This window comes from Pelodiscus sinensis, chromosome 9 (assembly GCF_049634645.1).
Source record: "Pelodiscus sinensis isolate JC-2024 chromosome 9, ASM4963464v1, whole genome shotgun sequence".
Classification (NCBI taxonomy): domain Eukaryota; kingdom Metazoa; phylum Chordata; order Testudines; family Trionychidae; genus Pelodiscus; species Pelodiscus sinensis.
This window is the reverse complement of record NC_134719.1, coordinates 17,544,375-17,557,113: the sequence shown is the minus strand read 5'-3', so window position 1 is coordinate 17,557,113 and position 12,739 is coordinate 17,544,375. Positions and strand designations below refer to the sequence as shown.

General features: G+C 41.4%; 2 protein-coding genes across 4 annotated transcripts in view; both read right to left on the bottom strand.

Annotated features, from left to right (window-relative positions):
- Positions 1-3,734, bottom strand: part of UBE2U (ubiquitin conjugating enzyme E2 U) — a 37,076-nt gene extending 33,342 nt beyond the window's left edge. The window contains exon 1 of one of the 2 annotated variants that reach the window (XM_014574570.3): positions 1,510-3,734. In XM_014574570.3, the coding sequence (XP_014430056.2) occupies positions 1,510-1,575 (66 nt within the window). In that variant the 5' untranslated portion in view covers positions 1,576-3,734. The remainder of the gene's footprint in view (positions 1-1,509) is intronic. The other variant, XM_025185646.2, reaches the window with a different exon arrangement.
- Positions 3,735-9,179: 5,445 nt separating this feature from the next.
- ROR1 (receptor tyrosine kinase like orphan receptor 1) overlaps positions 9,180-12,739 on the bottom strand; it is a 263,762-nt gene continuing 260,202 nt past the window's right edge. For both annotated transcript variants that reach the window (XM_075936157.1, XM_075936156.1), the window contains one exon: positions 9,180-12,156. In XM_075936157.1, coding sequence (XP_075792272.1) covers positions 10,732-12,156 — 1,425 coding nt within the window. In that variant the 3' untranslated portion in view covers positions 9,180-10,731. The remainder of the gene's footprint in view (positions 12,157-12,739) is intronic.

Below are 12,739 nucleotides of genomic sequence, written 5' to 3'. Positions count from 1 at the left end.
TAACCTAAAGCAAGGTCAGTGGTTGGTTGCGCTAGGACAATTGGAAGTGCTGGGAAAGAGACTGTTTTCCACGACACAGAAAGGGCGGGGCTATTTGGAGGGACACGATAATGAGAGTAGTCACTGGGGGCAGTGAGCCCGCAGAGAAGAGCTTTCCTGCAGTGTGTCCACTGGGGCAGCTGTGCTTCCAAGGGGGTTGCCAACAGGACTGGGGCTCCTGCCTGCCAGCACACCAGGTAAGTAGCCTCCCTGCCCCAAACCCTTTCCCCCCTTCCCGGGCCTTTGTTGGAGAACTGACATGGGGGGAGAAAAAAGGCCCCTGGTGGCTGAGGGGGGTTGGTTTGGGGGATGACGACAAAAAAAGGCCCATGCTGCATGGGATCCTCCGCCCTGAGCCCCTCCCTCCCTCCAACCCTTACTCTTGCACATACACCTTGCCCCCAGCCTCTTGCAAGGCTCTGCCCTGACTCCTCCACTGCCCACAGTGCCAGCCAGCTGCCTGCCTTGACAGACTTGGGCAATGCCAGGTAAGTCTTCTAGTATTATATATAAACATGAAGGATTGTTATCAAATCTAACAACAAAGTAAGCATTTATATTTCATGTAGCCACGGTCCTTTTTAACTTGGCTTTGGGGAAGGGAATACAGCATATTGCTATAGTAGACGATATTTTTATGAAGAGATCATTGCCAGGCATCAGCAACTAGCACTAGATTTGAATTGTCTACTTAAAGGCAAATGACCATACATATTAATCATCAGTGCCAGAGCCAGCCAGTCCACACAAATATTTTGTTTTACATTTTTGTTGAGTAGCTCACTTGCCATACTGACTCGGTCACCAAAATTCCTTTGCAATGTTCCCGTAAGGGTTCTCCTCTGGAGAAGCACCAATAAAAGCACTTAAAAATCAATGTGAAGATAACCACGTCAGTGGGATTTTTGCCTACTTATGGGGATTGCAATTCCTATGGGGATTCCAGTTGGATTCTTATCACACTTCAGCTGTTCACTGGTGAAATACCCAAAGAATAAAGGTCCACTACTATGAAACCAAGTTGAGTTCTATTTCATTAAATTAAGCCTGATGATCTGTGGAATTAACTTTGAAAATTAAAGATAGCAGGATTAAAATAACTCAACCCATTTGCTTCCCAAAACCCAACCACCATCATCCAAAAATTATAGCTCTACACTGGAGCTGAAAGGTCTACTAGCTCTACTAGCCATATCTGATCAGGCTACTTTGTTAAAAATAAAAATGCAGCTGCAGTGGTGCAGTGGGTGGGACTAGCTGGCTGCCCAAGTGCAATGCTGCCCAAGACTCTAGGTACATACTCAGTACATAATTTTGCAGTTTTAATTCTTTGGTTGAGAAAGCGTGCGGGAAGGGATGCTAATACAAAAAGGGGGAAAGCCAGGCTGAGGATGTAAGAAAGATGTCAGTTGTATGTTAATTGGTTATCCCCCGGCTCAGCTATTGAAAATGAATAAAGATACTACTCACAAAAATATTGGCTTCTTTATACTCCAGATACTCTCTTTCCAACAACAAGTAAGCGCGGGAGTGCATAGCAATAATAGAACTCACGCAGGACGCTTTCTCTCGCCCCTTCCTTTGCAATATTGTTCTTGCTTCACAGAGGCTGTCGTCTTGCAAAAGGACAGTAAATCCTCCCCCTCTAATTCCTGCCACTGCAGTTAGTGGCTTGTACACATCATTTCTAAAGGGTTCGCCTGGCGTTTAAAGAGGCTGATGGCCCTTGAGCTGAAATCTAAATAGGTCAGTCAGAACTAAAAGCCCCACGCAGAGCTGGTGAATGCTTACTAGCAGAGGCTAAACAAACCCAGCTCAGAAGCTTATTCCTGATCCATGGAGTGTTCTTATATGGTTGGAGAGTGGCTATAGGAAGTAAAGGAGAGCCAGGGCAGCTGGGAGCCTCCTCAGCCCAGGGCACAAGGAATAAGTTGGACTCTGTGTACAGTGTTACCCAGCAACAGACTCCTTGGTTTGCTCAGCTGATAAGGCTATGGCTGTGTTCCCTTCCCAGCCAATCACAGGAGGTCTTAGATCATTAATCAGCTTGCCTCCAATCAGAAGTGGCCTTTCACCCAGCACTTAAATAGGCAATTCCCCATGGCTGCAGCTGACAGGACACTAGAGGCAAACCCTCCAGGCCAAGCCATGAATCCAGAGGTGAAGGCCAAGCCTTGACATTAGAGGCTGAACTTGAACTTAGGCAGATGCCTTTATGGCCCCTTCCATTCCCACACTGAGAATTGCCTGGGCAAAGGGCTGCTGGCTCTGCCCCAGTCTTTTTGTTTGTTTTTGAAGTGTCATAATGAGTTTTAAAGATTGGGGATTTTTATAGGATAAGAATTACATGCACCCTATTTATAAATAACACTCGGGTTACAACTCCACCAGCTCACACATAATTATCATGAAATTTAATCCTTTGGCATGCCAGGTCTGATTATCTTATTCCCAAATTCCTCAGGCCCATGTTTCTGGGTCAATGGGGATGGGGAAGAGTTTAAAAAATGAGGATGTTTAAAATCTGTCATGCTCACAGAGCAAACCTATCATTGCCAGAGGGAAGGCGACACTAAAAATCTGCAAGTATCAATAACAGTGACAGAGCCATTTCCCCCCTCACATCTCAACGCACCTTAATCAGGGTAGGTATCAATGTCCGCAGAGGGAGAGGGCCAACAGCTTTGCCAAGGTCATCTACTAAATCAGGGCAGAGCTCAGAATACAATTGCTTTTGCCTGACTCCCAAAGTTTAACTGCATTGCAACACAGCCTCTTGTTCTGCAAAAGCTCTGGCACGACAGGGATTAATAGAGCAGCCGTCTGATCACACAAAATAATTCTTCTGACACATGGCCAGAATCTGCTATAGCTAAGTTTAATTTATCTTCACTTTTTAAAATTCATTAATACCCATAATGCTTTGGGAGAAAGATAATCCTTCCTTAGTTAAAAATGGAGAATTAGCATCATGTTTGGTGATAGCTTGCTAACGGCCCAGTTCTACACCCTTTACTCAAATGAGGAAAGTCCTATTGACATTGAGTGGAATGAGGCTATTTCTAGAAAAAAGTTGTGCAAGTTGGGAATCCCCAAGATTACAAAACCTTCTGGGTTAACCAGTGTTCTGCATGTGAAATATCATAAAATAATTTGGCTGTTTTGTTTCCATATTATTGGAATTGAATCTAGTTTTTGTATCCAGAGTAGGAGGACAATAAGAATCCCAGAGATAACGTCTAAAAGCTAGGAGTGTCGTTAAGACTTATTCTACACTAGCCCTCATCATCAATCTGATTTACATGACTTCAGCTATGCAAGTACCGAAGTCAACATACTTACTAGGGATGTGAAAGACTAGTCGACTATCTGATAAGCAAATGCTTATTGGAGAGTCAACAGGATAGTCGACTAGTCACTTCCCCCCATTTGCTGCCTCTACTAGCTAGAGGCAAGCAAGGGGAAGAGAAGAGATCTTCAAAGCAGCAGCACCGCTGCTGACTCCTCAGCTGATCCCGAGTTCCATGTACGCTGCCGCTTTGAAACACTGGGGAGCCCAGATCTGCTGGGGATTCCCCAGCTGACCCTGGGCTCTGTGCGGTATTTCAAAGCGGCAGTGTTGAGTGGAGCCCGGAATCAGCTGGGGACTGCCCAGCTGACCCCAGGCTCCATGAGGCGCTGCTGCTTTGAAACTCTGCCACCGTGTATCAAAGCGGCAGCACCGCACGGAGTCCAGGGTGAGTGAGTCCCCACCTTTACCCGGGCTCCATGTGGCGCTTTCACCTTTGAAGTGTAGCAACAGCCCTAGGGAATAGGGATAAACGAACAGGATAAGGGATTCCCTTGGGCTGTTGCTACACTTCAAAGGAGGAGGCGCTCTATCGACTAATCAAATAGTCAATGCAAAAATGCATTGACTATTCAATGAGTCAATTACCCAATACTTAACATCCTTAATACTTACTGCAGCGTCTTGTGTGTGGTAAAGTCAGTGGGGACTGCTCTCCTATCAATACTGCCTACCTACTCTTCTCAACCTGGTGGAGTACCAGCATCAACGGGAGAGTGCACAGAGATTGATTTATCGCATTTATTCAGATAACCAGTGTACCCAAAGTTATATCATCAGCATATGCATTGCAGTGCTTCAATCTGTTCCAGAGCAACCAGAGGATATGTAGAGAAAACAAGAGGACAAAGGTGTAAGTGTATGTACCATCTATCAGTAGCTCTGCACCCACAATCATGCTTGCTGGTGTTTGCTCAACGAGGAATTAAGACGCTGGCTAAAGATGCCAGTATCAGCAGTCAGAGCTGCTAGAACAAGAAGGTTGCTCAGAGTGCTTTCATTTAGTTATATGCCTTTTTTTTGTAACACATCTAGTGGTTTTGTGTTGGGAACAATGCGGCCCTCCTATGCCTTCCACACTCCTACTCAAACCACACAGAAACCCAGCTCTGCTGGTTTGCCACAGACTGTCTTCTGTTCTGTCCCTTTTGCCCCCCCGAGCATGGCAGGGACTTGCTGAATTCATACATTAAGTAAAATATTTTCTGGTAAAAAATTATGAAGTTCAGTTAAAATGATTTTGTTTTTAGTGGCAAATAAAAAATATGTTCAACTAATTATTTTCTTAACCATCCTGGAGCTAACGAATAGCTTATCCTCTTTGAACAACTATTTAATTTCTCTTTGTACAAATTTTAAACCAGTTCTGTTATAAATCCCAGTATACATAACAGGACTCTTTGCACAGACATTCTTACAAAATTATATTTTCCATTCATAAGGATCTGAGAACCAGCTCTCACCTGGGGTGTGAAAAACACTAAATACTTCCTGTAAGGGAAAAATTCCCATTGACTTCACTGGGTTTTGAATCAAGTCATGAAGAGATCATCAAGAAAACTGTCTTCTTGCAAGAGAGTCCTTCTCTCAGGATTAGCCTGTGGGCCATATGCAGATTTCCACCCTCCCATTTTGCACTTGTAGCACATGCATAAATTATTATTGAAATCTAAGTATCATGTACAAACTGTTAATTCAGGGGTAGGGGATCTCTGGCTGCTGGGCCAGATGTGGTTCACCAGGGTTAGCCACTGGTGGGTCGCCAGATGCTTTGTTGACCTCAACCAGCGTCCGTAGACACCACCACTCGCAGCTCCCAGTGGCCACGGTTCACTGTTCCTGGTCATTTGGGAGTTGCAGGAAGCAGCGCAGGCCAGGCGACGGGGAACTGTGAGCAGCGCTGCCTGCAGATCATGTTCATGTAAATAAAGTTTCTGGTGGCCTGCCAGGGGCTGACCCTGGTGAACTGTGTGCAGCCAGCACGACAAAGGTTTCTTACCCATATTAATCTATCAATATGTTTCTCAGGTTATTTGCAGATTTCCAAAGCCAGAAGGGACCATTGTGATCAATTCAGATCAATTCAGCAGGCTATAGAATTTCCCCAACTTAATTCGTAGAGCAGATCTTTTAGATGATGGCATGTAAAGTGATAGCTATGTCAGAACACCTCACACTTTGAGTAGGCCTGGCACAGACGCAATCTTTCCCAGAAATTGTCCTCACAGGTTCTGTGAGGAGGCAGAGTTGCCTTCAAGACTCTCAAACATATAGGCTACGTCTACACTGGCCACAATTTCCGGAAAAGCCATGCAAATCAGGTAAGTCAGGATAGGGAAATCTGCAGGGGATTTAAATATCCCCCGTGGATTTAAATAAACATGTCCGCCGCTTTTTTTCCGGCTTGGGGAAAAGCCGGAAAAAAAGCGTCTAGACTGGCGCGATTCTCCAGAATAAAGCCCTTTTCCGGAGGATCTCTTATTCCTACTTTGAAGCCAGTCTAGACACTTTTTTTCCGGCTATTCCCCAAGCCGGGAAAAAAGCAGCGGACATGTTTATTTAAATCCGCAGGGGATATTTAAATCCCCCGCGGATTTCCCTATCCTGACTTACCTGATTTGCATGGCTTTTCCGGAAATTGTGGCCAGTGTAGACATAGCCATAGAGCCTAATCTTGCAAAGGGACACATATCTCCTATGAAGTACGAGAGGCCTCCAAGGCCCACTGGATTCAATGGAAGTTGAGGGAACTCAACATCTTGCAGTGTTGGATCCCAAATGACCAATATAACTGTATTTCTAACAGCACTGAAGTATGAACAGATAAAAAGCATTTTCATTATTTTCAGTTAGGTGAGCTTTCAAAAATTCTCTCGATGTCCAAAGGGAACAGAATAATGAAACAACTAGCAAATTTAGTAGGGAATATTCTAAACCTATAAACTCTTGTACAACTTCAGTCATGCATAGCATTAACGGAGTCTTCTTTGGTTTTCTGTTAAATATCTCAGGCCCTGGAATACTCAGTTAGCAGTTCTGGTATATCCAAGTCTTCCAACCCCATTTTTGTGGAATAATTCTTTGCTACATCTGCAGTTCTGAGTCTGTACCAACCCACCGTAATAATTATCCTTATTTGTAGAGGACACAGTATTGCTAACTACCATTTTGACATGCAGTTTGGTCTTATGTAAGGATAAGGCAATTTGGGAAGGATGAGAAGCCAGAATGAACAAATCGTATCTTGTACTCTCATGTCGCAGTTCTTAAGAGTTTTATTTCCAAAATCCCAGAGATTCACAAACAACTACAATAGTTCTTTGAAGGAAGTTGCTATTCTGATTTGACCATTAGAAAGTCTGTAAAATTTTCTCTGCCTTTGTCTATGATGCACAATAATATTTGGTTCTTGAATTTCAACTCAGACAGGAATTACCAACATTCTGATACCTTTTGGCAGTTTATTTTTCACATTATCCAATTTTATTTTAGTAGGTTTTTTTTTAGCACCCAAGAGAATTCTTGCCTTTCTCTTTTAGCATTCATTAACTCACTGCAATGCTTTGAGTCAAGCTGAGAAGTTGAGTCCCAGAAGTCACAAACTTCATTCACTGAGGGGGAAAAATGTTCTCCCTGAGGCTTTATAGGCTTTTTGCTCAAAGCACATCTTATATTTTTAACAGCTGAAAGCATATATGATTTTTTGACAGATCTCTGTTGTGGATAGCTTTTAAGTAAAGAAAATAAGGGTATGTCTACACTACCACCCTAGTTCGAACTAGGGTGGTTAATGTAGGCAACCAGAGTTGCAAATGAAGCCCGGGATTTGAATTTCCCGGGCTTCATTTGCATATTGCCGGGAGCCGCCATTTTTAAATGTCTGCTAGTTCGGACTCCGTGCCCGCAGTTACACGCAGCACGAACTAGGTAGTTCGGATTAGGCTTCCTACGAGGTGTACCGGTAGTTCGGAGTAGGAAGCCTAATCCGAACTACCTAGTTCGTGCTGCGTGTAGCCGCGGGCATGGAGTCCAAACTAGCAGACATTTAAAAATGGCGGCGCCCGGCAATATGCAAATGAAGCCCGGGAAATTCAAATCCCGGGCTTCATTTGCAACTCCGGTTGCCTACATTAACCACCCTAGTTTGAACTAGGGTGGTAGTGTAGACATACCCCTAACCTACTTATAATTGTGAGTGGGCAGGGGTTAGAGTTAATGTATTTCTATGCAAAACCAAAAAAGTATCCGAAAGATTTTTTTTCAAGTCTGCCATTGCTGCTCCAGTAGGCACATTTTCAAACTGGCATGTCTAAAGCTAAACACTTTTATCCGCAGGCACCTAAGCAAGCAATATGTTTATGGGGTGCTAAGAATCTGCAGCATTAACATTTGTACATTTTTGCTTGTGTGTGGTTTATGCCTGACTTCACAGTAGTTTCTGATTACTTTTAGTGGTTGTTTTAGCAACTAAGGTGTATCTGGATTTATCCTGCTGTGGTAAATGTCAAATGCATGATAGACCTATGCCACTTGTGATAGATCTAGTTAATTAGGTGCTTTCTCTTGTCACATGGACATTACTTTCTTCTTGAACCAATGAATCTAGTAGTACTTGTACAATAGGTGGAAGGGGTTATGAGGATGCTCTTGGTTTTATCATGCTCTTATCAAACGAATGCTTTCAGGAGAATAAGCAAAATTAAGAATCTTGGTATCACTTTTCAAGCATGTTTTTTACATGGAGAGCCATGAGCCAGCCAAAATACAAAGGTTGCTTTATTTAAGTCACAGTTTGTGTTCTTATTTATTCCAAGTAGGAATACGGGATCTTCTGGAAAAGGGCTTATTTTCCGGAAAATCGCGTCTACGCTGGCGCTTTTCTCCGGCAAAAAACCCGAGCCGGAAAAAAGCGGCAGCCATGTAAATGCAAATGCCGCGGGGGGTATTTAAATCCCCTGCGGATTTGCAATTCCGAAGTGTCTCATTAGCATCCCTTTTCCGGAAAGGGATGCCAATTTAGACACAGCCTTAGGGTTTGTAATCCGTCAGTCAGAGGGAAGTTTAGTATAGATGTAATTAGTGATTGATTTTTGTCTCCAAAAATGAAACTTTCCCTTAAATACAGCAAAAATCCTAATTAAAATTCCAGATCTGAATGCTATTAACCTGGAAATGACATGTCAGCTTTGTGGGCTCAGTATATATATAGTACTGAAGACATGGTCTTAAAAGCATTCATTAATGGGATTCTTGTTGAACACATATGCTCAGATTCTCAAAAGGTATTTAGGTGCCAAGCTCCCAATGAGATCAATGGGAATTAGGTGCTAAAATACCTTTGAATATCTGGGCCATACATGTACACAGGGTTCAGAGCATTTGCACGTATGTGGCACTGAAGTCTCACTACAGATCTTAACAATGAGCTTAAATGGTACTCTGGACTTCTGTTCCGGGGTTGAACTTACCCTACAGAGAATAGCACAGAATGCACTAGTTTTGCAGTCTAGTTTTATTATTGCTGTCTTTTTAGTATCTTCCCAAAACATCTGCATGGCCAGCTTTTAAAGTTTAAAGATCTGTATATTTATCCCTCAATTATCATAAAATATTATATGCAAAATCATGCTTGTCTTACTTAGGTAATGAGGTGTTCTGACTTTTAATATTCCTTGCTTGAGTAAGATGAGCAGGATGTGGCCTTTCATAATATTAGGATTTGCAATTATTATACCAAGATTCAGGAAATACCGATTTTTATATTAAAACAATGTTTTAATAAACAGCAGCATAAAATAATCGGTGTTTAATATTATCTCTGGTGTGTGAAATACAAAAATGCACATATCATCAGTATAAAATAGCCTTTGGTATTACATTTTCATGCCTAATTGAAATGCCCTTAATTAATTAATAAATCAATCATCAAATAATACAGTGATTAAATGCATGCAGTGAAAACAAATAAAAATAAAATGTATGTATAAGGTAGTGGCTGAATATCACCATAATATATTTCAAGAACATCTACAGCAGGTTAAAAACAAAAAAGAAATAGACCAGTATATAAAATGCAGAGATGTATTTCACTTCTTCTATACAAAACACTTTTGTGCAAAAAGATGTGAAAATAAAGTCATACTATACAATATCGTCAAACTGAGCAACGGATTATTTTCATTGTGTGGACACAAAAGATATTATTTTAATATAAGCCAAGTCTGTGAAAAGATGTAATGTACATAGTTATTTTGTAAATCATCAAAGTGGTTTCAAAATGATCAATCTAGATTGATTATACCTGAATGAATTTCAGTAATAATACAAATGTCATATTTCTAAGCGAAAAGTTAACTTTAATTCACATTATTTTAACTAATAGACAAAGTTGCCATAAATGTTTTCGATTCCTGATGGAATGTGGATTTTCCATTTTTAGAGGGTTTTGGAGTCATAGTCACAAAATTATGTGGTGATCTGAAACAATAAATACTTCTTGGGAAAACTGATTCCTTACATAAACTGTGGTTCAAAGCTTTTTTTTATTAAATAGTTGCATAGCAACAAAAGGATACAAAAATTCTGTTATAACTACACATATAAAATTATGAAATGTTAATTTTGAACCAGCTGATTCATGCTCTGAAATTAAAACTCTCGATTTAATTTCCTTTAAAGGCAGTTTCTTAAAACTCCATCTATTTTAGCAGACATTACCAGATTACTTTAGTAGCCTGAGAGTTGATAACTCTTCTACTGAATGTCAGGACATTTTATGCAGTTTTTCGGTTTAAATATGAACTCAGACTCTCACCTCAGGTGAAAAACAAAAACCTACCTGATTGTATCACTTATTTGAAACACCATTCTTGACTGCAAAACTTACAAATATTTAAACTAGCTATTGGAAGTGAATTGCATACCCAGTAAATCTCTGAACATTTGCCTCTCCTAAAAGAAGTGACTGACAAATATTAAAATGTTTTCAAAATAATAAAGTTTCTGAAATATAAACCATAATATCAGAGTTTTAAAAGCTGTGTCAAAATCAAGTGTATGATGATCATCACAAAGATCTGGATTTGTTTTTGTCCCTTATAGGAATAAACATTAATTTGATACTTGAAAAAAATGTTTGCTCACATTGTTGTGTTAATACCACAATGATTTATATCTTGGTGTCTGCTCATCCTGTTAAACACAGTTAAACTTCACAGAAGATACTTGTTGCAGAAGTCAGTTAAGTAACCAGAAAAATCTTTAATAAAATATTTGAATATAAATCTTTTCTACGTCTTTCTAATTGTACTGTTTATAGGTTTATTTACAAAGGCCTGACTTACTTACAGCTCTGCTGGAATAATAGATTCATTAGGTCCATGAATATTGGGGTCTCCTAATAAGGATGACTGTTTTGAGTCAATTTTGTATGGTTTTTGAGTTTTGTTTCCAAACACTGTTATACCAATTCCACTTGGGTGACTTGGAATTGACATATGAGATAGCAAAGGTATATTTGCATCCTGATTGGATCCTGAAGATGGCAAGCTAGTCACATGACCTGTGCTAGTCGATCCACTTGCACTGCTTGGTGAACGACTCTTTGGAGGTGGACAGTGCTGAATTACCCTGGGTGGGCCTGCTGGTTGGTAGTGGGCAGCTGGGAAAGCAGCATATCCTGGAGGAATTGGGTATCCATTGATTGGAATAAATCGCTGGTTTTGAGGTATTGGAGGTCCAATGAACCCAGCAATTTGGCTTTGTGGTATACCCTGTGCTGGAAACATGTAATTAGGGTATCTAGGATTACTTAGGTTACTAACTGGACTTGCACTGAGTGAAGTTGTCTGAGTGGTGGCATTTCCACCAGAGGGAGTAGTAGAACTAGTGTGACTTGAAAGTCCCTCCCAAGAACGCAGCCTGGCATGGATATCTTTAAATCTTGGCCTCCGAGATGGAAGATCATGCCAGCACTCTGTCATCAAGCTATACATCCTGGGAGGGCAGTCTTCAGAACATGGTAATAACTGTCGTTTCCTGACCATCTCTATGACTTCCTGATTACTGAATCCATAATATGGTTGAAGTCCAAAGCTGAAAATCTCCCATAAGACCACGCCAAAGGACCAAATATCTGAATCAGATGAGAACTTGCCATACATAATTGCTTCTGGTGGCATCCAGCGAATTGGCAGTAGGGATTTACTTTGAACTCTGTAATAATCTGCTGAGTATATTTCTCTTGATAGACCAAGGTCTGAAATTTTCACATGAAGTTGTTCTCCAATTAAAATGTTCCGAGCAGCAAGGTCTTTATGGACAAAAAAATGACTGGATAAGTATTCCATGCCTGCTGCAATCTGAACAGCAATATGCAGGAAATCCCCATGGTCCAGACTGGATTTGACAGTACCATCCTCATCACTGCTACATCCAACATCTGAATGGGGCGATCGCATTATAAGGAATTCATGGAGGTCACCCTGATTCATGTACTCAAAAAGCATGCAAACGGGTTGTTCCTGCGTCACAACACCTAGGAGACAAACAATGTTAGGGTGATGGAGTTCTGCCATGAGAGATGCTTCTTGCTGGAATTCTGTCCACTGCTGGGGATTGTTAAAGTCTTTCAGTGTCTTGATAGCAACAAGCTGAGCATGGTCCATGCCTGGAAGATAGAGGTGTCCCTTGTAGATTTTTCCAAAAGCACATTCACCCAGTTCTTCCATAAAACGAACAGCAGAAAGAGGCAACTCCTTAGCTTTGCTCTGTTAAAACAGCAAATCAAAGAGTAGGTTACAACAATAGGGACAAAAAGGGTAGCTAAGCTAGAGGCCTACACTCTCAACAAGTCCTCAAGCCTGCTGCTCCCTGCAACAGTATCTATAACTCAAATGGCAGTAGAAATATTGTGCTTCTGCTATATAGGGAGACTAGGCAGCAAAGACGTCATGTTGATCCAAGTTCTATAGTGGCTCTGTTCACAGGAGTATCGGTTGCCATCACTAGCAGAGATACGTGTGTGACCAGATGAATCGAGAGCCTGGTTGAGGCTGGGGATTCCAATACTCCAGTACCCATACAATTCCTCACTGAATCACAGACAACCAGAACTGGAAGGGACCTTGAGAGGTCATCAAGTCCTGTCTCCTGCCCGCAAAGCAGGACCAAGCACCATCTAGATCATCCCTGATAAGATGCCTATCTAACCTGCTCTTACATATCGCCAATGATGGAAATTCTACAACCTCCCTAAGCAATTTATTCCAGTGCTTAACCAGTCTGACAGTTAAGAAGTTTTTCCTAATGTCCAGCCTAAACCTTCCATTTGCCTCTTTCACTCCTGCTTTG